We start from the raw sequence: 25,479 nt of genomic DNA, 5'->3' as shown, positions 1-25,479 counted from the left end.
ATAATTTAAAAATATAATTACAGTAAAATTAAAATTATAATAATTAATTAATTTAATTTAAATTAAAATTAAAATTTATAAATATATATATAATTAAAGTGCAATAGTTTTTCAAGAAATGTAGGGTGTGTTTTGTCTATGGGTTTTAGGTTTTGAATTTGAAATTTAAATAGTAAAAAATTAATTTAAATAGTTATTTGATGTGATATAAATATGTTTTGAATTAAATAAATTTATAATATAATATTAAAAAAAATAATAATTGTTTAATATAATAATTTTTTTAAAAAAAAATTTAAATAGTAAAAATCTACAGTAAAAACCCACAAAAAATACAACAGTGATTTTTTAAAAAGTAAATAAATAAATAAAAGAATAAAATTGGATATGAAATGACAACATGTATAGGAGACGTGGGAGCGAATCCCATCGAACGCAACTTTCAACTCACAAGCAAATAGACCTCAATGATTCTTAGCACAAAAAATCAGTTAATTAATAGTTTGGGTCTTTATTGGGCTTCATAGGAATAACACATATATGGGCCTTTAAATGTGGCCCAATTTTATTAGAATTAAACAGCAATTTTATTTTTGTTGCGAATGAAAACAAGCTATCAACTGCATGGTCATGGCCGGTGAGAGCTTGACGGTAGATTTTCGATTCAATGAAAATGAAATGTAATCATGTCGAGACTTTCCGGTATGAACCTTTAATAATTTATTCTATCGTAATTTCTCCAAATCTTCATTCCTATTCGTTTCATTGATTCAAGGGTTTTTAGGAAAATTGAACAATGCAACGTGCTTGATACCTGTTCGACGAATTGCCCGATCAAGGAGCTGATTACGTTATATAAAATAAAGAGATGAAACCTGCATGTGGAACGATCCATTTCAGTTCTGAAGTGTTTTGAAGAAGGGGAGAAGTAAGGATTATTGGCTTTGCTGTTTTAAGTTTTAACTCTTTTCTGTCCCCATGAAAAGGTTGCAGAGTAATCTGAAATGGTGCGATGGTTATGTCAAAAGAGGCATTCAAAGTATGGTAATGTGTGGTCAAAAGTTTGATGATTCATTGAATTTCACCATAAGATCTTTGTGCAAGCAGAATCTTTTCAAAGAAGCTCTCCGGGCATTCGATCAATTCGAAAAGAATGCAGATTGTGTGTTAGAATTAGGGACATATGCTAATTTGTTCAATGCATGCTCATTGTTGAAATCTTTTGAATATGGGAAGAGAATTCATAGCCATGTCTCGAAGTCGAATTTGCTGCCGAATATGATTCTGGAGAATCATATCATCAATATGTACGGAAAATGTGGTTCGACAAAGGATGCGAGGAAAGTATTCGAAAATATGAGGGAGAGAAATGTGGTAACATGGACTGCTCTACTTGCAGGATACTCAAATCGGGGACTAGATATTGAGAGCGTCGATTTGTATATCCAAATGCTGCAATCTGGTCTCATCCCCGATCACTTTACGTTAGGAAATGCGATTAAGTCTTGTGCAAGTTTGATGGAAGATCGACTAGGAGTGCAATTACATGTCCATGTGATTAAATCAGAGTTTGGTTCCGAGAAAATAGCCCAACATGCTTTGATCTCAATGTATGCCAAGTTTTGTCGGATGAATGAGGCTCGTAAGATCTTCTATCGGATCAAGAGTAAGGATTTGGTTTCGTGGAGTTCGATGATTTCCGGGCTTGCGAAAACTGGTTATGAGTTGGAATCTTTGTGCTATTTCAAGAAAATGTTGTTTTACGGTACCTATAAGCCGAATGATTTTATTTTCGGCAGTGTTTTGAGCGCTTGCAGCGCTCTTGATCAGCCTGAATACGGAAAACAGATACACGGGATGAGTATAAAGCACGGCTATTGTAAAGATATTTACGCGGGCTGCGCATTGACGGATATGTATGCGAAATGTGGTTTCTTGTATTCGGCGAAAGCAGCTTTTGATCAGATCGAAAATCCCGATATTGCCGCTTGGAATGCGATGATTTCAGGTTTTGCATACGGTAACCATTCGAATGAAGCTATGTCGATTTTCTGTCAGATGCGGCATTCTTGTTCAGCTCCCGACAACGTCACGGTTCGATCTTTGCTTTGCGGATTCGTCTCTCGATCTTCGTTGTCTCGAGGGAGACAAGTGCACGCCTATGTCGTAAAGACGGCGCTCGATTTGGACCTACCGGTGTGCAACACGGTACTGACGATGTACGCTAATTGCTCGGATTATACGGATGCGTTCAAAATGTTCGACGAGATTCGAGGTAACGCCGATCTCGTCTCTTGGAATGCTATAATTACGATGTGCTTGCACCAGCATTTGTCGTCGGAAGTTTTCGCGTTATTCAGACGTATGCGGCAGTTTGAAATAGCGCCCGATCATATCACTTTAACCGGCGTGCTCGTCGCTTCTGGAAAAGTTTCGTCTTTAGAGACAGGAGATCAAATTCATTGTTTAGCTGTAAAGTACGGGCTCGATTTCGACATCAAGGTTGCGAACGCGTTGATCGACATGTACGTGAAGTGTGGATCCCTCGAACGAGCGAGAAAGCTCTTCGACGACATGGAAAATCCCGACGTATTCTCGTGGACTAGTTTGATCGTGGGCTACGCGCAATTCGGGTACGGCGGAGAAGCTCTGAATCTCTTCCGGCGAATGAAGATCCGAGGCGTAAACCCGAACGAAGTGACATTCGTCGGCGTCCTGACGGCGTGCAGCCACGTAGGACTCGTCGAAGAAGGCATGCAGCTGTTCAAATCGATGGAGCACGAGCACGGCGTAATCCCGACGAGAGAGCATTTTTCGTGCATCGTCGATTTGCTCGCTCGGGCCGGACATATCCACGATGCGGAAGCTTTTATTGATCGGATGGGATTCGAGCCCGACATTGTGATGTTGAAGAGTCTTCTGGCTTCTTGCAGAGGTCGCCGCAGCGGCGGCGGCGGCGACGTCGGGAAGAGAGTTGCTGAGAAGGTCTTGAGGATCGATCCTACGAATTCAGGTGCACATTCTTTGATTTGTAGCTTATATGCTTCTGCTGGGGATTGGGAAAATGTGGCAATGGTGAGGAGTTGGATGAGGGAGAAGGGTGTGAAGAAAGTGGGTGGAAGAAGCTGGATTGAAATCAAGGATAGAATTCATGTGTTTTCCGCCATTGATGGACTGCATCAAGAAAGGGGGAAGGTGTTTGCAATGGTGGAGGAGCTATGGCTGCAGATTGTCGATGCTGATTATGATCCACTCTTGAGAATAAGCCATGGATGACTTTGATAAAAACTGAAGTGGCGATGAAATTCAATCTCTTTCATTTTCTGCAGAAGTTTTAACAGTATTTACTGCCTACATGTCACGTGCATTGCACGTGACTGCGTCAACAGAAATACAGAATGTATATGTAAAAGTTACTCAGCTTCACAGCCGTCGAGAGCCCAAAAGACGGAGATTAATGGCGGAGGACGATTACATGGGAGACCTCTCTCAATTTCTGCCTCCTAACGCCTCTCAACCTTCCTCGAAAAAGGTATGTTTGCAGCAGGTGCTTTTTTCGTTAGATTGTTTAAGGTTTTCACCGAACGTGTACTTCGCAAATCCCTACTTGTACGAAATTCCGAAACTTGGATAGTCGATTGCTTAATTGAGATGATTCCTTTGTATTGCTTTGCTGAAATTGAATCTGTGTTTCCAACAAATATACGATTCCTTATTGCTGGATAAACGAAAATCAATTGCTTTCGAAGCTTTCTGTGTTTGTTGAAGTGAGTTTTGTGCGCAATTAGGGTTCTAGGGAGAACAATGTGGTTTCGAACTCTTCAGGCAAGAAATCCAAACCTCGAAGCTGGCAGGAGCAGAGGAAACTCAAACGAGAGCGTGATCAAGTAGAGGAGGATATACAGACGATGGAAAATTTGGGTTCTGCAATACCGCAATCCAATATTGGATTCAAATTGTTGAAACAAATGGGGTACACCCCAGGGTCGGCATTGGGGAAAGAAGGCTCTGGTAGGGCTGAACCATTAGCAGTGGAGATAAGAAGAGGACGTGCCGGGATTGGGAAGGAGGATCCGAAGGTAGAAAAGGTTAGGAGAGAAAAGGAAAAAGGTGAGAGAATGAAGAGAAAAGAGGCAGAATTGATGGAAGATTTTGGGAGTCGCCAGAAGGAGAGGTGGAAAGAAAGGAGGATTGCGATTAACTTTCGCAAGGCGGAAGCTTCATTAGCGCAGCTTGAGAACAGGGTAGTTGTTGAGGTGGAGAAGAAAGGAGAGGAAGATAAGGACAAAGAAGAGGAAGAGGAAGAAGAAGTCATTACAGAAGAGGTACATACATACATTTGTTTCGATATTCTTTTTGTCTTGGGGGAACTCTTGAAAATCTTGCTTGGCATTGTTTTATATGAGTTTAATGCAAATATGGTGGCGTGTAGTGAAAGATTTTACGGCATTCGGATGTTTATGGTATGTGTGATGTTTTAGTCTTGTATTCTCAATGTGGATGTGTAGCTTGATTTTTTATTTTTTTATTCTTTTCATTTGGTTTGGGGAGTTGATCGGAGATTTATTGTGGTTAGGTTATGATTGTATCGAAATATTGCTGAAAGGATAATGTCCCTAAAACTTGATATGCCATTCTTGAATTGCACATTATAAGTTTGTTACAAAAATGGCTTGAATTTGTTGATTTAGTATTGTGGAATAGAATTTTCGTCCATGCCTTCTTGAATTGCATTATAAGTTTGTTTAAAAAATGGATTGAATTTGTAATAGATTAATGCCTCAAACTTCTGGTAATTAGAATTTGCAGTAATATTGTCGATTGAGTTAGCATTGTGGAATAGAATTTGTCGCCCTTGAATAGAGAACGTATCGTTGTGAATGAACTCGATATGCCATTCTTGAACTCCATTATAAGTTGCTTAAAAAAATTGCTTGAATCTGTCATGGATTAATGCCTCAAACTTAGGTAATTAAAAATAGTAGCGATTGCCAAATGAATTCGTCATCCATGAATAGAACTCGATATGCCATCCTTGAATTGCCTTACAAGTTTGTTTTTTAAAAAGTGGCTTGAATTTGTAATGAATTAATGCCTCAAACTTCTGTAAGTCGAATTCATTGTAATTGTGGAATGAGCATCTGACTATTTATTAGGATTGTGGAACAGAATTCGTTGTTCATGAATAGCAAACCTATCGGCTTCTTTCTGTTCATTACCTCCGATTCTAACAGATTTACGATGATGCAGGATTTGCAAAATATATTACAGAAGCTGCGAGACGAGTTCAATTACTGCCTTTTCTGTGGATGCAAGGTACGAATCAAAATGCATTTTTTCTAATAGTCATCTTCATTCTATGTCTTATTTGATCCGCCTTGTGCTTTCAGTACGAGACAGCAGAAGCACTTGAATCCGATTGCCCGGGGATAAATGAAGACGACCACTAGATTATACATCGACAACATCTTATTACAACCTACAAATTAGCAGCTATGGAATTGGACGCCGATCTCGGATACCAGGTTTCTTACATTCTTGCAAAATTATTTCTAGGTTCTTAGGATGGTATTGGGTGTTCTTGAGGATGGTATTGGGTGTTCTTGCGCCGATGAACTATTAATGAGAGTATAGTGCTGACAACAAGTGAAATATAATCCACACATTTTAAAAATTAGTACAACACCCAATATATTCATTCAAATTATGTGCTGACAAACGGGATCTTATGCTGTCGATGTCGCCGCAATGCTGATTAATTTAGTTCATAAATCCAACCAAACCCAATGGATAGGATGAACCAAATCTTCAATCCTAAATGCTTACATAAGCAAGACACAGGCAATGGCTGTTGTTCTTACATAATCTTCATACTTCATTATAGCAAAAATGCACGTGCCTGTTGATCCAAAAAGTCCGAATTCGGACACAAAATGCCATCAAAAGTTCTATGAACCCTAGTTTGTTCCCAAGAACACACCATCCCTTCAAAGCAACCAGTTGCCGTTGCTTCTCGATCGATTGACGTGGAATTGCCCGTCTCCCGGTTGAGCCAGCCCGAGTTCTCCACCATACTGACTACTACCCATATTTGATGCTTGTCCTAAACCCAGATCGGGAGGCAAATCGAACAAAGACCCGGCAACACCATTGTCGATCGACGGCTGAACTGAAGAGGCTGCGCCGCTACCGGTGCCGCCGAGAACAACATTTGCCTCAAGACCCGGCAATAATCGAGGTTTCGAGCTCGAGCTCCAGGGATGACTTGACAGAAGAGAGAGAGCACTGCCGGAGTCTGGGATCTCGTCGACGCATCCGTCGGGCAAAAGATGGGACAGAGCAATTTGTGGGTGGCTGCTCAGCCATGTCAGCTGAGGCTTTCCGATGGCGGCAGATTGGTTTTCCGACGACAATGCGAAATTCCTTCCGGCGAAAGGCGACCACATGAACTGACCGCTTAAATCAAAGCCTCCACCTTGTCTGTGGCTATCTGCCATTTTTAAATAATACTTTGATATAATATATTATAAAAAAAAAAAAAAATAATACTCCCTTATAGAAAGGATTTTATTTTCTATTTTTGTCATCCTGAAACAAAAATACTATAAAAAGTATTCATTATTCTTTTTTTTTTTTTTAAGAGTAATCCTATGTTAATAGCAAGATATACTTACATATATTTTTTTTATATAAACTCAGGGGCAAAAATTCAAATCTTCTTAAGCAATTATACTATCATAAAATACTACTACTTTTTAACTTACTATAAAACGTCAAAGCCCTTTTCAAAAGGGCTGAAAAAAGTATATTTTTATATATTATACGAATTTTATTACTTTTTATTATACAATATTATTATTATTTTTTTTAACAACAATCAAATATAATTCTAATATTTTTAATAAATTTACCAAGAAAAACAAATACAGTATTAAAGTTTTATTGGGATGGAGGTACTATATTTTCATTAAAAATAAGTAAATAGAACTGTAATAATAATCAAAACAAAAGCTATAACGGATGGAGGAGAGAAATACTTCCATGGCGATGAGGGGGCAGCAATGATCCCGCCGGCGCCGGCTTCCGGCGACGCTCATTGTGGCCGGCGAGGCGCCGGCGACAGCTCCGTTTATCTTGATCAAATTCCGGCAGCTGATGAAACCTAAAGGAATGCCAAACTAATTAATTAACAACATATTATTACAACGAACAATAAACTTTTTATTTTATTTATTAAAAAAGAAAAAAGAAAAGAAAAAGGATGACCTGCTGCACTGCTGGCAAAACCTCTGGTAAATTCCGGCGACAGTAACCTTAGGGTACTTAGAATGGAGGGGACAAACTTTGTGTCTTGAATAGTAAGCCTTGGCATCACTCAGATCTACATTACAGCCCTCCACCAGACACCTGGGCGGCTCCGCCGCCGTAGTCCGCCCCTTTTTCGCCGGAGACGACGGCGAAGAACCACCAGCCATGTCCTCGAAGAAGATTTTCTTGCCAAACTTTAAGGTATTGGTTGAGGAAGAAGAAGAAGACCATTTTTCCATTCTTGGTGGGATAGAAAAAACTATTACTAAACCCATTTATGCGGAGACCACAATTATAAATTAATTATAATAAATAAATAAAATAATTGAAAGTGGGTTCTGGTGCCAACAGAAGAAAACAGAGTACGGCCACTTTGGAAAGCCAAGTAGTACAGTGAAACTGGGAGATTGAGTAAGGGTGTGTTTGTTTGGGATTTTAAATTTTGGGTTTGAAATTTAAAATGTAAAATAATTGAATTTGAATAATAGTATAAATAAGTGTTGATATGATTTTTTAATATAATAAAATATATTTTTTAATTGTTACTGTTAATTCAACACTTATTTATAATAAATATCACTAATTTTATTATATTTTTTTCTTATAATTCTCTTTAATTATTAATTTCCAAAATACCTCCAATCACTCTGCCCGTCGAACCCAAATAAATAATTTCTTCTGAACGAAAAAATATATAATATATATATATGATTTGATATTTTAAAAAAATATATAATATATAATAGATACTGTAATAAGAATTTTGTAAAATTTAATAAAACAAGCCACCAAGCAAATAATTTCTTGGAAAGCTGATGAGTACAGTTACAGACACAGTAAAGCAAAAGGACAGACAGGAAATTCACGAAGAAGAACAGAAAAGAGTAATCGCAGTTTCAACATATAAAGGTTACCACCTGTTCACACAGTATATTTTACACAATATAATTTTTACTCATTTATTACAATTTATTTTTAAAAAAATATTATAGTATTAAATATATATTTTTTTCACAAAATATCAAATTAAATACTAAATTTTTAATTTTTTTCAAATTTCTAAAAATCTCCAAAACCCTTATCTAAACAAACCTAAATTGCAATCATGCAAAGTTTGAAGGGATGAGAGATGAGTCGACTCTCCCAAAATAAATAAATATATATATATATATAATCATCAAAATAATATTTTTCACATGGTTTTGATGTCTGTATTAAAGCCTCTTGCCAATATCCATTTCTGTCCTCGAAAATCTGCCATATTTATAAAAAGATTTGTTTTGAAAATAATTTAAAAGAAAAGATTAATTTGATGAATTTTTATTTAAATAATTATTATCATTTGTTTCTCGGTGCAGCATCTCTACAAAGATTAGGTTTTTTAAAATAAAATAATAATAATAATAAATAAATTGTTGAAATACTGAGACAAAAGTGAACAGATGATGGTTTGTCTGGAGCATAAATAGATTTATGTTCACAACATTTTTGGTATTCTCTATAAATAAAAAGTCAGCTGAAGAAGAGAAATATAGCAGTAGGAATTAAATAAAATATGTACTTGTCTGCTACCTCTAATACTCCCTATCTCAATATAAATATAAATATAAATACAAAAATCAAAATAAATAAATAAATAATGATAATAAAGTTGTGTTGTGTCCATTCCCTCAGCAGGCCAAGATTCACTCTGCTTTTTACCTGTAAAAACAAATGATTCTCTATTGATCAGTCATTTTCAATTATAATTTCACCTTATCATTTGTGCTTATTCATTATTTATTAATTTACTTATTTATAATTTTTATTTATTTATTTACTAATTATTATTTTATTTTTTTATCGATTATTTATTTATTTATTTGAATGGTTGTTGTGTTGTATTTGTACCAGAGGTCATTTACAATTACAGTGCCACAGAGAAGCAGCCATAGGGCCCCCTCTTTTGTGTTTGTCTCCCTAATGTCATACTTACGTTATTTTGTGAATTTTACTATTAAGTGTCCTTATTTAGGTGGGAGGAAGGACTATTAAATTTTTATTTATTTATATTTTTTAATCATCAAATTAATTATGTAATTTTTTTCTTTTATAATATCAATTTAAAAAATAAAAAATAAAGGTGTTGAAGAGTGACTTCCAATAGCAAAATCAGGATATGATCACAAAAGAGAGGGCATAAGAAAGTACATGTGCAGTTTTAAAGGGGAACATTAAATAATCCCTTCATAATATATGAAAATAATGCAAAATAGCTTTATTCACTTTGTATTTTTAAAAATAAATGTATTTTTTTATGGTATTATTGTAGTTATAATATATATATATATATACTTGATCCAACCATGATAAATTTACCTATTTTGTATAACATTGTAGGCCAATATTTCATAAATAATCACTCTTACAATTCATCATCTTTACAATAATACTACTAAAAGAAACAAATATATAAAAACATTTTTCTTAAGTAAATACTATTATTCTAAAATAATAATAATAATAATAATAATAATAATAATAATAATAATAATAATAATAATAATAATTTTCTCTTTTCTTAAGTGAACCATTAACAAGCTGAGCTGCTCTAGAACTAAGAAACTTTCAACCCATTATAAGTGCAAAAGTTTTGTTAGGGAATTTTGGAATAACAAGACTCAGATAGAAATTGATGCAAATTAACTACATAATCAAATTATACCCAGAAATGAACATTTTTCCAAAGTTAAAAATCTTCAGGGTTGAGACAAATTCAACTTAAAAATAATCCAAGAATCGACTCAAACAAAATCGATTTCGATAGAGGATAAAGTTCAAAATCGATGTCTTGTTTGGCTTATATTAGCAATAAGTTTTTCATTTCGATATAGATCAATAGCTAGAGGAGGACGACGCAACTTAAGTAAATAACCTGTGATTTGAGTTTTCTTCATTCCTTAATAGCATCAGCTCGATGACAATACATACAAGGTGTCGATTTTTTTGATGTATATGCACCCCCTGCAACAGGATAATGCTCTCATCGATCAAAAGATATATGGTCGAATAAATCAGACATGAACAAATTTAGAAAAAGAATGCAGATCATACCCAAACATCATTCCTAGGTAAGAATTCATCATCACTGTAAATTCGAAGGCCAATCTGGTGAATCAGAAGACTAAGAAATAAAACTTGATGGTATAACCATGGAAACGAGCACATGTATAATAGAGAAATAGTATAAATCAAAAAACAGCAATTTATCTCATAACAATCTGCAGGCAATAGAAATCGTAGATACAAACTATTTAGTGCCGACATGAACAAAAAGGAGCATTTAGAACAACTAAAAAAGACATCATAGAAAGATCGCATTATATTCCTTGCAACTATAATTATTAAAATAGATGAACAAATTACATGAAGACAAGCCGAATAGTGTTACCTTATCCAGAATTCCAGATTACGCCGCTTGAGCTCAAATTTTCCAATATTGGGCCTATTTCTAAAGCCATTGAGTAGCTATTTATGTCGATCAGAATATATTTCTTTCTGCAGATTCTCCCAATGTTCGACCCCTTTAGGATGGCATTTCACATACAGCTTCACGAATTCTTTATCCGATAACGTCAGCAAACTGCATAAGGATAAATTTGTATGTCTAACCTCTTCTTTTCTAAGCCAATCATACATTGCAAGTCTAAGTTTCACCCTCTCGATCGTATACGAGACAAGTTTAGGATGACCGACCAAATCGGAGACCTGCAAACCCAAATCTTTGAAAAAAAACCCAATCTTTGTTTCGACAACATCTTTGGACTGGTTCAGAATTTGGGGAGCTACTTTGACCATCTTTACAACTTCCTCGTGACTTATACCAAGATTCACTAAATAATCGAACCTCTCTTGAAGTTCTTCCACTTTCCCTCGAACACCTCTAAATGCCTTTTCCATTTCCTCCGAGTTTTCTACAAAACCTATGCTTAATAAGAACTTTGTTTTTATCATCCTTACCCTCGAAACCCTCTTTTCCTTGTGCAACGGCTCGACCCTGACGCCATAGATCCATTTTTGTAGCACGCGCGGGTCGTTCTTGATCATTTGACAAAGTGTATTCTTTCCACTGTTCAATAAGGCCAACAAGCTATTAGCTTTTTTGAGTTCGTGGCACCCCAATAATGTCGCGTGTGAACGCACAACCCATCCAACATCTTTCACAGCCATGTCAATCTCTGTTAGAAATCTGTAAGAGTTCTGTAAATTTTTGCCGAATTTAACAACTGGAATTTGCGAAAATTTAAGTAACACATTTTGAACATCACTCGAAGTGGATCCAAATTTCAACAAGAATCCAATCAAAGCGAAGGTAATACGCCCGGAATGCTCAAGCAAAAGATGAGGATGCCGAGTTAACAATTCGCCTATCCGATCCTCACTCAAACCCAACCGACTTAACGATGAGATGAGCTCAAGCATACACTCCCAATCGTAGGAATCCTCTAAAGATAAATGCTCCTCAAGCCAGTCTTGTTCGATACCGACCTTCTTTAACTCTGAAAGAGTCTCAACAAATGATGGATAACCAACCCCACTAGTTAAAATCCGAGGAGCCGAAGCAACAACCTTTGCAAGAACAGAATGTTTCAGCCCCAAATTCTCCATAGATTGAAGCTTTAACCTTAAAATTCCAGATTCATATTTGAAAACCTCTCTTGCATCTTTGTAAATCCTCCCTATCCAATTTCGAGCAATGCCGAAATCACACAATACAGAATAGTTCTCCAACAACAATTCATCATCGTTTAAATAGATCGTATCCTTTGGAAGAAATGAGACGTATTCGAAGGGCTTCAACCCTATGCTCTCAAAGAATGGCTCAAACTCATTAACTGGATTGTACCTCAAGAATCTTGCAACAGATCGACAAGCATCGTCGTTATATACATCCACTCTTTGAGCCAAATTATCGAAAAATGCAGGGGTGTTCTTGCTCATATTCTCAGCATCCATAATCTGTAAACCCCTAGCGGTATGGAAATAATCGAACAAAGCAGCTTGAGCTTCTGATCTTACTAAACGTGATTTCTTCGCTAGGTCACCGAGATTTGCAATTTTATTAAAATCGACAGTGCTCGCTGTTCTACATAGCCTATGGTGTAAAAGATTATATGGCCCGTTGAATTGAAAATTAGGGTTTGATAGAGAAACAGGTTTGAGAAATTGGGATATTTTCAGTTTCCCCAAACTCTTCGTGGCCATTGCTTCGGAGGAAAGCTTTTATTCGCAAAATATGATGCCTATGAAGTGAATTTCTAACCTCGACTTGAATTTGTTGAAGACCTTGGGTGATGAAGCTGCTTCAACATTGTCTCCATCGGAGAAAAACTGAGCCTCGGCAGCTTCTTTGTTTGCTCCGAACAAGGCCGTCGATCAATTCTGTAATGGTAACCGACTCTGGGGTTTTACAAAACCCTCAGCAACGATCATTAAATCCACAGGAGAAATATGAGTCCGTTGTTGAAAGAGAGAAAAAGGTTGAGAGCAAAACAAATTAACAAATCGAACCCCGTCATTGCCCCAGCGGCGGAGATACATGTTTAAATACGTATTTTATTTTTTCAAATAGTATTACATTATATTATATTATAAATTAAATATTGATTAAATAAATACATTTCAACTAATTTCTAATTTAAAATCTAACCGATAATTTAATATGATGTGTTCTTTTTGCTTTTTAAAAATTTATGCTTTGTTTACTTTTTACTGTATTATTTATTTTTAAAAAAATATTATATTAAATATATTTTTTTTCACAAAATATCAAATTAAATATTAATATTTTATTTTTTTCAAACTTTAAAATTTTCAAAAACCTCTAAAAATTTCTATCTAAACAAACTCTTATGTATTGCACCTCTATAACCGGCACAATCGAAGCCTAGGAATGCTTCCTCAGACTTGTGTGTAAGTATATATGCCTGCAAGTATAAGAAAGACTGTCTGTATCATCAATATTCTTATCTCTCTTATTACATTTTCCAAATGGTAATCCATTGCATCGATCAGTAGTTTCACATTTTACTGCGGCCCACGATTCTTGAATCCGCGACGACCACACTACTTCTTCTTATCGATCTTTGCTGAGTATTCATCAGTTTAAGCAGCATTTTTCCTTGCTCCTCAATCCTCACCTGTAACTTTCTTTGAATCTACATACATACATACAAAACCAAAAGATCAGCAAGAATTACTTATTAATTAATTAAGACATATATATATATATATATGTTCTCTTCCACCATATATGAATAAGAGAGTTTTGGGTATTTGATTCGATAATTTTTAAAAAGAAAATAGAGCCAAAAGTCCAAATTTATCATACCTCTCCTTGTTCGTGAAGACGCCTTTGTATATCTAGTTGTAGTTGGAGCGCATCCTTTAGTTGATAAGCTTGAATTAGCAAACACGAGTGAAGTTGTAAATTAGTCGAAATTAAGCCTTTGCGAAAAAAATAAAGAAAAAAAGATGTATTGTAATTTGATTAGAGCAAGGGTCCTAACAAGCACTTAAAAATAAGCATATGTCTTGTGCGAATTATTGTAATGTATTGTCAATTTATATTATCTTAATGTAAACCGTATGTTGTCATGTAGTATTTTATATTGCTTGTATATATTTTGTGTACCGTTAATATCATGCTAAAAGTGTTTGAATCTGTAACCAACAACCCTAATATAGTGTGTGTATATATATTATGTTAATAGTTGTATTTCTTAAATTTGTAGGGTTTTAGATTTGTTTAGACGATCTATTGCGCTATAAATACGTAAGATTTTGTAAGATTGAAATAAAGAATTTCAATTTCATACTTGTTGAATTTTTCTAAATTGAATATTATTGGAAAAATAAATCAGCCTATAAAATTCGATTTCTTATGAGATTTCTTGAACATCAAAGTGTAGCTTACCTTCCATGGATTCTGAAACGTTCTTCGCATTTCGATATTTCTACAAAGAAGATAGAATAGATTGACTCAGAAATTTCGAGAAATGCCTAGTAAAGTTTAGCAAATGAATGAATTTACGACGAACCTGCAAATGGCTTTTGACATGGAAGATGTTGAGTCCTCGGGTGTCCATCAGCTTAAGTATTTCCTTCGGCGTCGCCTCTGTTTCACCAATAAATTAATTAAGGATGAATTCGACAGCTTTGGACATTATAGAGGGAAGTAATAAAATTCAGACAGATCGAATTCGACTTACTATTAGGACCACCTAGTCGATCCACACACTTGACAAACCAGTCATGAAGATCTTTAGTCCACCAGATTCGTGTCCTGCATGATGAAGCAGCTTCCGGTGCCGTTGAAAGGCATCCGGGAGGTCTTCCGAACGGCGTCATATGTCCAGAATAAGACGAGTAGCTAGAGATTTTACGTGGAAAATAACGAATTGATTGTACTAAATGTATTCATGACTGGATCATTTTATCAGCATATATATATATATCTTGATCTTTTCTACCTTGTTTCCCTTTTTGTTTAGACAGCTTCAAGATTTGTCTCATTTGCTTCTTCCTAGGTGTCATCGAAATGATAATTAGGGTGTGTTTGTTTGAAAGTTTAGATTTTGAGTTGAGATTTGAACAGTAAAAATTTTGAATTTGAATAGTGGTATATTGTGATATAAATAGATGTTAATGTGATATTTTGAATGTAAAAAATAATTTCTTAGTATAATATAAAAAATAAAAAATAGTTTTTTGATTTCATATTTTTCTGGAGGAATTGTTTTTATGAATAGTATAAATTAGAGAAAGTATGACGAACAAACACACCCCTAGGGCGGGATTTGCACAATTCATACAAATTTTTTTTTCAAAAATATCAAATCAAACATCTATTTTTTTTATTTTTTTTATATTATTCTAAAAATTTTACATTCAAAACATCACATCAATACTTATTTATATCAAATCATACAACTATTCCAATTCAAAATTTTTACTATTCAAATCCCAATCTAAAATCCATAGCCCAAACAAACACTCCTCTTCCTTGTGCAAAGTAGTATTACTACAATTACAATATTACTATGTCATCCTCAATTTCTCTTGGCAAATTGGTTCATACAATGTCGGAGAAAAGAACAAAAACTTATATCATCACAAGAGATGATGAAGCCACAAGTATGTTCAGAACAAGGCTAAATCCTGATCAATTTTTATACTTAATTATTGCTGTAATTGATTTTGTCCTAAGACATAATTTGATCACATCGAACTCATTACACAGATGAGGCTAATGGGCTTCGCCGAAAATCACTAATTTATCTATCGATATATATATATATATCTTAGCTTATCTTGGATGGAAAGACCATATCATCGTCGGAGCCATCTAAAACAAGAACCTCTGGATCTTCAATTGCACCGGGAATGTCGTTAGGTAACCTCGAATTTCTTGTCTCCATAAGACCTCTCGTGGTTTCTTGCTGCTGATCAAACATCATTTTAAGCTGTTTGCCTTGCTCCTCAATCCTTAATTGTAAGTTCCTTTGTATCTACACCACCGAGAGAGCAAGGAACTTTTAAGACATTCCCTCTTCTAACATAAAATTCGATGAAATAATTCAACAGACAGTTGTCACTTTGCTAAATTATAAAATTCAGCATGCTAGTGTTGACAGCACATGATATAACTATAAATAGAACATGTTTTATATTAATATAATACATGAACTAATAATATATGATATAATCTCAAACATCACATGCTAGCATTGATATCAGCATTTAAGAAAATACTTCCTCGTCTGGGCGAAATAGCTATATTTACTTTGACACAGAGATTAATAAATATAGTATTACAATGATAGTTGGTGGGTTTTTAGGTTAAAAAATAAATTTGACCTTTGACTTTATTTGTAACGAAATGACTGATCCGAAAATCTGAATTTTTTTAAAAAGGTAATCCGAACAGAACTCAATTAACCGAAATCCGAAAATCCGAACCAATCCGAAAAATTCGAAAAAAAATCTAAACTTCAAAATCCGGATGAAAAAATCCGAACAAAATTCAGATTTTTATACATAATATTTTGAAATAACATTTTAATAAATATACATAATAAAATAATAAATAATAATGAAGTATATTAATATGTAATTAGTAATTTTAATTTTATATTTATAATAAAATATTATATTTTTATTAAAATATTAAATACATAATATAAAATATTAATAAATTATAATTCGAATTTCGGATTGGATCGAATTTTTAGTATACCAATCTAATCCGATTCGAAAATCCAAAATTTTTAAAATTTGTAATCCGAACCGATCCGAAAATCTGAAAAATCCGAACCAAATTTTAAATTTCGATTTGGTTCGGATCTGATATTCGAATTTTGGATATTTTGTTCACCTTGTAGTGAGATACAAAGTTTTTGAAAAAAAAATATATAACTCTTGGTTATTCGAACAACTAAAAATGAAAAATTTAACTTTTATGAATAGGCAAAAAGTGCTTTTATTTATTATTAAAGACAATTTGTATTGTATGTCTGTTTTATATATATGTTGGCCGGGCCAAATTGTCTCAATCAGCACCGTAATGACACATTACCTCTATTTGCTCGTGAAGGCGCCTTTGGACATCTAATTGTAGTTGTAGCGCCTCCTTTAGTTGCGCTCCACTGCAAGAAGACAGCCGATAGTGAAGTTGTACATTAGCCGAGAGATCTTGTAATAAAAAATGAGAAACCATACGTCTTGAGATCGATCTGCGCTGCATTATTTGTCGTGGTCTTCTTCTCAGATTTTCCTAGTTCGAAATGGCCGAGGAGAGGAGATTAAATCAGACACATTACTACAGAAGCTGGATTTTTATTAGCCATGGAAATGTTTTTGTCGAGAAACTCTAGATATTTTAGTTTTGACGATCAATAATTCAATTTTTTAGATTTCAAATCTAAAAAAGCATATATAGGCACAATAAATAAAACAAAATTCAAATCTAAATAACTTAATCTAATAAATATAATTAAATCTAAATTTAAATCTAACAAATTTAAACCGAATCTTTCAACAGTTTTTACAGCAGAGTGTACCTTCTATCGATTCGGGTATGTACTTGGCATTTCGATATTTCTACAGAAAAAGATGAAGATGTAAGAAAATTAACAATGAAAGGTAAGAAATGAATGAAATTTACGGCGAACCTGCAAATGGCTTTTGACATGGAAGATTGTGAGTCCTCGGGTATCCATCAGTTTAAGTATCGCCTTCGGCGTCGCCTCTGTTTTTCGAACGAAGGATGAATCGAACATCTATGGACTTTATACGATGAAGTAGGATTCAGACAGGATATGACTTACTGTCGGGGCCTCCTAGTCTACCCACACATTCTACAAACCAGTCGTGAAGATCTTGAGTCCACCGGATTCGTGTCTTGAGTGATGATGAAATAGCGCCAGCTGGCGCCGTCGAAAGGCATCCCGGAGTTCTTATTCCGAGCTGCTTCATATGTCCGGATTGAGGCGAGCACGTGTTTTGTAAGATCTGTGCAGAGAATTCAGTTGAAAAATAAAACAACAAATAATAATGAAATAACTATTCAATCTAGACATTCTTGAAAAAGAAAATATTCGAAATACTATATTTAATATTAGAGTTAGATTTAAATTTGTTCTTTATCATAAATTATATTATTTAGATTTAAATTTGATCTTATTTTGATGATTAATACAATACAATTTTTCATTTTTCGTAAAATATTTCATAATGCTATTTAAACAAAAATACGAATTAAATCTTAATTTCAAATCAAAATCAAACAGAACTTGTCTTTTGTATGCTTACTTGGAGACTTTTATGTGGATCAAACGACGACGAATTGCTTCTCAAGTTTGGATCTTCGAGATTTCCGAGGAGCTTACTTTTGAGATGTAATATCCTTTCGCTCTCGGACAAGCTGCTGAAAGGATGTCTGTATGATCCACATTGAGTTCTTATCTCCGGTTCAATCCAAGCCGTCGAATTTCCAAGGAAGTCATTCCCTGAGGTTGTTCTTTCATAGGAATTCTTGAACTTTTCTTGCAAATCAGATTGGGACATGCCCATGTAGAGCTCGGTTGCATAAAAGGCCGTCGGCGATCCTATCTGGCCGATGATGGCGCTCTTGTGACGGCGAAAGGAATTTTCCGGTGGGTCGTAAAATCCCGTCGGAGAAGATTGTTGATGAATAGTGCCAAAATAGATTTGCGGAAAATATTCAGGCAGTACTTCTGGTGTTGTAATGGACTCACTGTCAAATCCATAGTTCTGTTGGATTCCCTTCATTTAAAATAAAATAGTGAAATGATCTGATGGGATCAAGAAAATAAAAAAATTTGAAAGTTTTGATGTAAGAAGAGAGATTGGAAAGATGAACAGTAGAGAGTAATTTGCTATTACAAGTATTTGTCATGGAATTCTGTTATTTATGCTTCTAAGAAGTCTTGAGATGGAAGAATGAATGGAGACACATATGATACATACATGTAAGAAGAATTTATTTTATTCCTTAACTGGATAGGGTTGAATGAAATTAAATTAAATGATCTCATATGTATTATTGTTTTTATTTTTTTATTGGTGTATCTTTAAGCAATTATTTAAAATGGGGGCATATATTCATTCAATCTCTAGATGGCTTTATGAATTATGATTCTCAGATTGTTTATTACATACAGTGGATGAAAAGCTCCTCATCTCTCCAAATGAAGTTGCAAGGAAAGTTCCAAATCCTTAAGATTCTAGAGAAAAAATCAGTCCAAAAACAAATCAATAAAATTATATTATCTTTTATACAAGAATAAAAATAAAAAATTATAGAACTAGAGGACAAATTATACAAAATAGATAATTTTATTGTCTGAAAATTCCATACGTTAATGACAAGAGATCTAGACATTCCAGACAGATATTCTTGTAATGAACGTACAAAGCCATCTTTAAAAGTTGCTGGAAAAACAGCTTGCTTCGTCTCTCGACACCCGATCGAATTCGTCGACCTCCACGGGAATTAAATTGTTGTTTTGCTGATTTTAAACAACCTTTGGCCTCAAATCACTTGGACATATATGTAATAGAATTAGTTATGCGTACTTCCTTGGACATACTTACTTGTGTTTTTAAACTCTCGTTTCGACGCGGCGGCTATAGTACTGATTATCAATCATTTGTCCATGAATTACTGGGTGAATAACTGATAGTGATATAGAAGTATGTGTTGTATAATATATATTGTTGTACTGTATTATCATATATATTTGTATTAATTACATTAATCAATATTATAATGATTTGATCCAATCAACACATATAATTACTCTTTCCATTATAAAAAAATATGTTTATTTGACAGGACACGAGTATAAAAAAAATATAATCAACACCACTTGATCCAAAGTGATGTGTGTGTGAATCATAAGACTTAATTATTTTATTTATATTAAAAAAATCATAATTCAAAATATTAAAACAACAGTGAACGCCATTTCTTCGATCTTGTCCAACGTTTTGGTAATATAGGTTCAATTTTCTCAACTCTCAATCCTTAACATTGAAATAGAAAAGAGAAATGGAGAAGCATATTAAATCCAAAGCATCTAATGTTGACAAAGAAATTATATATCGACAAGGCTAACTCGGGTGTCGATACTCAGCTAAAATTTCAGCAACTAATCTTTGTTAATTAATCATATTATGCATAGAAGACAAATAAGTCTGGATAAGGTATATGTTAAGGTAATACCAATACAACATATGAACATGACACTATGTGATAATACTTCAGATAACAGCGTACTACAATTGAATTTGAATTAAGAAATTGTGTTCATTTAAATCATATACAGACTAATTTATATTTTATGTGTTGTCTGTATACTAATTTAAACCAAGCCGTTCTGAAATTCATGAAACAAATTAAACAAGAACTTTCTATAATCTAGCTAACAAATATGCAGATTGTAATGAATGTTTAAACTTGCCACAAGTTGGCATTACAACATATATATAGGACAAACATACATAGGTGGACATCCGATTAGATATGCTACTTTATTGATATAAAAACAATGAAAAGAATACACCTAGTCACCAATAATTATATAAATACATACATATATTATTTATTTCTAAACTGGCTCAACAAGATTCTTAACAATATAACTATATATGTATGTATATTGAACGATGGAAAATAAAAAATACATACAAATCGATCCGTCAGGCCATATTTGTGCCCCTTAGTATTCTCAAAAGGTCAATTGTTAATTTTCACATATTTCTCAAGTTTAGATTCTTAATCCAACGGATTTTGTCCTAACTTGCTACCTATCTATCTATCTATTTTTTTTAAAAAAAAAATAATAATTATGTACACGTAAATTAAGATTAAAATTAAAATTACAAGTCATATTATTCATATACGTACGTACATACATATATATGTGTGTAATAGATTGATAATCCCAAGATATATACCAATATCATGCGACTATCAATCTCATACATACATATGTATATATATGTATGTATATGTGTGTGTGACAAAATTTGATGAATTATGAATGGGATTGATCGAGTTTCTTTGAACATTGTCTTTAATTTGCAGACATTTCTGAACCTTGGAGAATATGAAGAAGTATTTATAATTAATAAAAATTCAATCTTTTTTTTTTATGTAATTATTTAAAAGCTTGTTGATATTATCTTTAGTGATCTGTAGTTAATTAGTTGGGAAGTAATGAATTGACAAAACGTGTATGTGGACAGAATTGGATGCTTCGATAGATGAATACATCTTCGTGATGGGGTTGGTTATAGTGCTAACGGCTAAATCAGACACGCATGCAATACATATTTTTAAATAATATAGTTGGCTATTCATACGTGTATACGTATGTTGTAGGAATATATTTCGTGTAATGAAAATCAATAGTAGCATATATATATGTATATATATTCTTACAATATATTTTATGTTTATATTTTAAATGTATAGTAATTTATATTTTCTTTGTTTGTCTATAAAAGTTGTATCTTTTTTTTTTAATATTAAAAATATTTTTTATTTATATATATTTTTTGTACAAATATTATTATATTAATATTATAAAACGCTAATATGAGTATTTTTGTTTTTTTCGATTGATTTGTACTATATTTTAATATAATAATAATTAATATTCAAAAATTAACATATAAAAAATAAATGTAGCACAGCTGACATATAAAGTATATCTTATGTGATGTGAGTTTTCCATTACTCCGTATACTCATATATTTATTTGTATTATGTTTAACCTTGTGAGTATTATCTTTAACCTTGTGAGTATTATACTATTATTCTACGGTTGCGTTTTTATTTCAATAGATTATATAATTATAAGATTAATTAATATTATATTTATTTTGTTTAATTAAATATAAGATAATACAAATTATAAATATTATTTAAATAGATTAATTTTACCTATTTAAGTAAGACTAATTATTTTTAATTACTACATTAGTGCAACATATTTTAATCTGTAAATTTTTTAATATTAATATCACATCAATATTATAAAATAAGAGAAAATAACAAAATTATTTTTATTAATTTTTTTTTATGACGCGGAAATCAGCAGCCGCTATCCGAAAGTGTGCACTCGGTAAACCCGACCGAACCTAATACTCTGCCAACTAGATCTGACAGACAAGTCACACTAGGCGAAGCATGTATGGCAGGTGACCTGAGGCATCAAATGTTTAAACCTATGACCTCACAGTCATAAGTCCCCACACCACCAGGATAACAAAAACACACACAAATAAATATAACAAACAATAACAATGAATGAGTAATATATAACTTTCAAATATTCAAATTTTAAATATATATATTAATATAATATTAATATTAAAAAATTTACATGCATTAATATGATAATTAAAAATAATCTGTATATATACACGTATGTATGTGTATATAAAAGTGTGGTACGGAATGATGAGGTAGTAATGGCAACACATCTTTAAAATATGTCCTGATTCTTAATTCTGCATTAGGATAAGGAAAGAATAATAATAATAATAATAATAATAATAATAATAGCAACTCGATCCTTAATTAGACTCACAACTTAACCACCGCATACCACGTCCATCACCTCTTTCCTATTCTAAATTCAGCACTAAAACAGAATCTCATTTTAATTTCATTTTATTTTTATTTTTATTTTTATTTTATGACGTTTGTTTGCTTAGTGGTTTATTTAATTTAAATAATAATTATATATTTTGTTGTCTGTTAAAATATATCAGTATTTTTTTTTTCAATTATCTGTTAAATTTATGTATATTTATAATTTTTTTTTAAAAAAAAATCACCTATAATTTTATTATTTATATTTTAATAAATAATTATTATTTTGTCACTATTTTTTTTATTTATCTGTATCCTTTTTATCAATTTATTAGTAAATTTTTACAATACTCTCGTCTTACTTTTTAGATGTCCAATTTATCATTATAAGATTATTTTATTTATATTAGTATTATATTTTATACACACAAAATAATAATAAAAATATATTTTTATAAAAAGTAGTTGAAATTTACAAAAAAAAAAAAAAAAAATGGGAAAAGAGTTGCAAGTAAACAAATGTTCAAGTGTTAATTAGAAGAAATAGGGGCATCGAATTTTATATTGCTTTCTTCAACCATAATGGGCCTTTAGTTTGGGCCTAAACTATCAATCGTTTGGGTTGAAACCCAAAAATTGTGGAAGATTTTGGTTTTGAAAACCGCTGAAAAATTATGTTTATGATTATATATTTTCTCGATAAGATTATGATGCCAATTATATCTAATCAATATGTACAATATTGATTAGTCTTAAATTGTTGGATTTAATCAAATGTATAAATGTAATATTTGATTATAAATTAAATGCATGCAATAAATGTTAATGTTTATTCAACCCATTTTGATAAATAACTTAGGGTGTGCGTTTGGAGAAAATCCCTCAAATTCTACTATTCATCAATTTTTTTTTTCCAAAAATATCAAATCAAATGTCTATTTTTTTATTTTTATATTGTACTAAAAATTAATTTTGCATTCAAAATATCACATCAATAAGTATTTGTATCACATCATACAATTATTACAATTCAAATATTTTTATTATTCAAATCTCAACTCAAAATTCAAACCCCTGAACAAACACACCCTTAGAAAATGTAGACAATTATATGTATATATATACAAATAACACCCTTACAATCACATTCTTTATTACTCTCTTCGTCTCACCTATCGTGTCCACATTGCTCTTTTTGTCTGTCCCACATCCTATGTCACTTTTATTTTTTTGGAAAATAATTATACACTTTAATTTTATTTTAAATTTTTTAAGTTAAATTATTTTTTTTATTTTAATTAAACTAATTAGTTATCTTAACTTTAATATATAATTATTTATATTATAGGATAATTATTTTTACTAATACATTCTTAATTATCTAATAATTATAGTTATTCTAAATTTATGTATCTACCTTGACCCAAACATCCAATATGAGACGGAGGGAGTATAACTTATTATCTCTGATCAAAATATTTAAATATATATATATATATATATAATTCCACCTAAATGACTAAAGCAAACAATGATTTATTCGACTATATTTTGAATAAAAATGTTAGAAATCAAAAACTCTTCCAATAAAGTATTAATCAATTTTTTTTTTCAATCATCCAAAACTTTAAATGCCATATATTCAAATAATTCCAATAATTTAAAATAATGAAAATGATATGATATTTCACAATTTTTATAAATTAATATTTAGAAGTTTAAATATACTACTTTCTACGCCATCGAAAATAAATTTATTTACTTTTTAAAATAGTAAAATTTAGTCTAAAATTTCACAAATAAACACACTCACTCTCTTTGGGATCTGTAAAAATTGAACAATAAAATTTTAGTTTTAAGTTAAATCTAAACCAATCATAGATATCATTATTTTATAATAAATTGTAAACTATAAATTTATTAAACAAGGTGTGTTTCTTTAGAGCGGTCCGAAAATTTTGAATTTGAATTTTGATTTTTATTTGACTTATAATATATATTTGTAATTATGTGTTTATTTTGTGTGTATATTTGGTTTGAGTTTAGAGAATTTTGAGATGTATTGATTTGATGGACAATAAATATAATAATATAAATGTCTACTAATATAAATTTTAAAATTAATAATAGTATGATTTGATTATGAAATTATATTATATAAATATACTATATATTTTTAAAATTTTATTTATTTTTATTATAAAAAAAATTATTATCTACAAAATGACGAGCTGGAGGGAGACCAAAGGTGTATAGTTATTTGAGAAGTGTACTCATGACTTAGACATTGAGGGCGATGCCTAGTTCAAGTAGGGGAGGATGTCACGGACGGCCGGACACCTGAGTCGACCCCTGCTGGTGAAGTTCCCGACTAGATGGTATGGATTATCTAAGTCCAAGACGAGCTGGAGGGAGACCAAAGGTGTATGGTTCTTTGATGAGTGTACTCATGCCTTAGAGGCATTGAGGGCAATGCCGTCCCACACTCTGTGATTGTGAACCTTTGCTCATGCGGGACCATTATGGGCTTGACATGGTCCATGAACCTCATTCCTATGAACACCGCATACTCGTCCAAACGAGCTATATTAATAGTTCCATTTGATATATATTTTATTTAATTATAATATAAATAATTATAAACAAATATTTTAAAAAGGTCTATAACAGACCTTGTATTTTTCAAATTTAAAAAGAAAAAAAAAACTGTCAAAACACAACAACTGTCTGGTAAAAAAACTGCAACTTAGACCTCTAACTAATTCCCAAGTCAACAGTACCCAAACAATAATAAAAATTAATGGTATATGTAAATTAATTTTGAAATTTTTGTCATTTGTGTTTTATATATAAATTAATTGTATATGTAAATTAATTTTTGCCCTATATATACTATTATTTTATAATAAATTGCAAACTATAAATTTATTAAATAAGGTGTGTTTTTTTTAGAGTGGTTTTAAAAAATTGAGTTTGAGCTTTATTTTTATTTTAATTTTAATATA

The 25,479-nt window shown here is 32.1% G+C and overlaps 5 protein-coding genes across 8 annotated transcripts; 1 reads left to right on the top strand and 4 right to left on the bottom strand.

Moving 5' to 3' along the window:
• The first annotated feature begins 602 nt into the window (after positions 1–602).
• On the top strand, positions 603–6,315 carry LOC127256585 (pentatricopeptide repeat-containing protein At3g53360, mitochondrial). 3 transcript variants are annotated; one of them, XM_051282679.1, is made up of 4 exons: positions 3,295–3,532; positions 3,789–4,325; positions 5,251–5,316; positions 5,391–6,315. In XM_051282679.1, the coding sequence occupies exons 1-4, from the start codon at positions 3,356–3,358 to the stop codon at positions 5,448–5,450; spliced, it is 840 nt and encodes a 279-aa protein (XP_051138636.1). In that variant the 5' UTR covers positions 3,295–3,355; the 3' UTR covers positions 5,451–6,315. The 3 variants fall into 3 exon arrangements, with proteins under 3 accessions (XP_051138634.1, XP_051138635.1, XP_051138636.1); XM_051282677.1 differs by lacking the exons at positions 5,251–5,316; positions 5,391–6,315 and adding an exon at positions 603–702 and having other exon boundaries at positions 785–3,532; positions 3,789–3,937; XM_051282678.1 differs by lacking the exons at positions 5,251–5,316; positions 5,391–6,315 and adding an exon at positions 609–702 and having other exon boundaries at positions 776–3,532; positions 3,789–3,937.
• Positions 5,741–7,654, bottom strand: LOC127256587 (squamosa promoter-binding-like protein 17). The gene is made up of 3 exons (XM_051282682.1): positions 7,267–7,654; positions 7,038–7,162; positions 5,741–6,490 (listed from the first exon to the last, which is right to left on the bottom strand). Exons 1-3 carry the CDS (start codon positions 7,581–7,583, stop codon positions 5,988–5,990), a joined length of 945 nt encoding a protein of 314 aa, XP_051138639.1. The 5' UTR covers positions 7,584–7,654; the 3' UTR covers positions 5,741–5,987.
• A 1,089-nt stretch (positions 7,655–8,743) lies between these two features.
• Positions 8,744–12,859, bottom strand: LOC127256586 (transcription termination factor MTEF18, mitochondrial-like). 2 transcript variants are annotated; one of them, XM_051282680.1, is made up of 4 exons: positions 10,739–12,859; positions 10,402–10,455; positions 10,223–10,311; positions 8,744–9,009 (listed from the first exon to the last, which is right to left on the bottom strand). In XM_051282680.1, the coding sequence occupies exon 1, from the start codon at positions 12,550–12,552 to the stop codon at positions 10,816–10,818; it is 1,737 nt and encodes a 578-aa protein (XP_051138637.1). In that variant the 5' UTR covers positions 12,553–12,859; the 3' UTR covers positions 8,744–9,009; positions 10,223–10,311; positions 10,402–10,455; positions 10,739–10,815. The 2 variants fall into 2 exon arrangements, with proteins under 2 accessions (XP_051138637.1, XP_051138638.1); XM_051282681.1 differs by lacking the exon at positions 10,402–10,455.
• A 393-nt stretch (positions 12,860–13,252) lies between these two features.
• LOC127256584 (myb family transcription factor PHL5-like) lies at positions 13,253–14,862 on the bottom strand. The gene is made up of 5 exons (XM_051282676.1): positions 14,559–14,862; positions 14,388–14,464; positions 14,264–14,303; positions 13,679–13,746; positions 13,253–13,505 (listed from the first exon to the last, which is right to left on the bottom strand). Exons 1-5 carry the CDS (start codon positions 14,695–14,697, stop codon positions 13,368–13,370), a joined length of 462 nt encoding a protein of 153 aa, XP_051138633.1. The 5' UTR covers positions 14,698–14,862; the 3' UTR covers positions 13,253–13,367.
• A 473-nt stretch (positions 14,863–15,335) lies between these two features.
• LOC127256583 (protein PHOSPHATE STARVATION RESPONSE 1-like) lies at positions 15,336–18,763 on the bottom strand. Its single transcript, XM_051282675.1, has 7 exons — positions 18,160–18,763; positions 17,676–17,859; positions 17,520–17,596; positions 17,409–17,448; positions 17,068–17,122; positions 16,925–16,994; positions 15,336–15,857 (listed from the first exon to the last, which is right to left on the bottom strand). Exons 1-7 carry the CDS (start codon positions 18,637–18,639, stop codon positions 15,651–15,653), a joined length of 1,113 nt encoding a protein of 370 aa, XP_051138632.1. The 5' UTR covers positions 18,640–18,763; the 3' UTR covers positions 15,336–15,650.
• Between the last annotated feature and the right edge of the window lie 6,716 nt (positions 18,764–25,479).

Source organism: Andrographis paniculata, unplaced genomic scaffold (assembly GCF_009805555.1).
Source record: "Andrographis paniculata isolate CXL003 unplaced genomic scaffold, ASM980555v1 Contig56END, whole genome shotgun sequence".
Taxonomy (NCBI): Eukaryota; Viridiplantae; Streptophyta; class Magnoliopsida; order Lamiales; family Acanthaceae; genus Andrographis; species Andrographis paniculata.
Note: the sequence above shows the minus strand (reverse complement) of the source record. Positions and strands in the feature narration are given on the sequence as shown.

Coding starts and splice junctions, on each gene's coding strand:
- LOC127256585 (XM_051282677.1), top strand. CDS start 979: ATGAAAAGGTTGCAGAGTAATCTGAAATGGTGCGATGGTTATGTCAAA.
- LOC127256587 (XM_051282682.1), bottom strand. CDS start 7,583: ATGGGTTTAGTAATAGTTTTTTCTATCCCACCAAGAATGGAAAAATGG. Junction 7,163..7,266: donor TTTTGCCAGCAGTGCAGCAG/GTCATCCTTTTT, acceptor GCATTCCTTTAG/GTTTCATCAGCTGCCGGAAT. Junction 6,491..7,037: donor GCCCCCTCATCGCCATGGAA/GTATTTCTCTCC, acceptor TAAAAATGGCAG/ATAGCCACAGACAAGGTGGA.
- LOC127256586 (XM_051282680.1), bottom strand. CDS start 12,552: ATGGCCACGAAGAGTTTGGGGAAACTGAAAATATCCCAATTTCTCAAA.
- LOC127256584 (XM_051282676.1), bottom strand. CDS start 14,697: ATGACGCCGTTCGGAAGACCTCCCGGATGCCTTTCAACGGCACCGGAA. Junction 14,304..14,387: donor ATGTCAAAAGCCATTTGCAG/GTTCGTCGTAAA, acceptor TCTTCTTTGTAG/AAATATCGAAATGCGAAGAA. Junction 13,747..14,263: donor CGTTTCAGAATCCATGGAAG/GTAAGCTACACT, acceptor TGCTAATTCAAG/CTTATCAACTAAAGGATGCG.
- LOC127256583 (XM_051282675.1), bottom strand. CDS start 18,639: ATGAAGGGAATCCAACAGAACTATGGATTTGACAGTGAGTCCATTACA. Junction 17,449..17,519: donor ATGTCAAAAGCCATTTGCAG/GTTCGCCGTAAA, acceptor CTTTTTCTGTAG/AAATATCGAAATGCCAAGTA. Junction 16,995..17,067: donor GCGCAGATCGATCTCAAGAC/GTATGGTTTCTC, acceptor GTCTTCTTGCAG/TGGAGCGCAACTAAAGGAGG.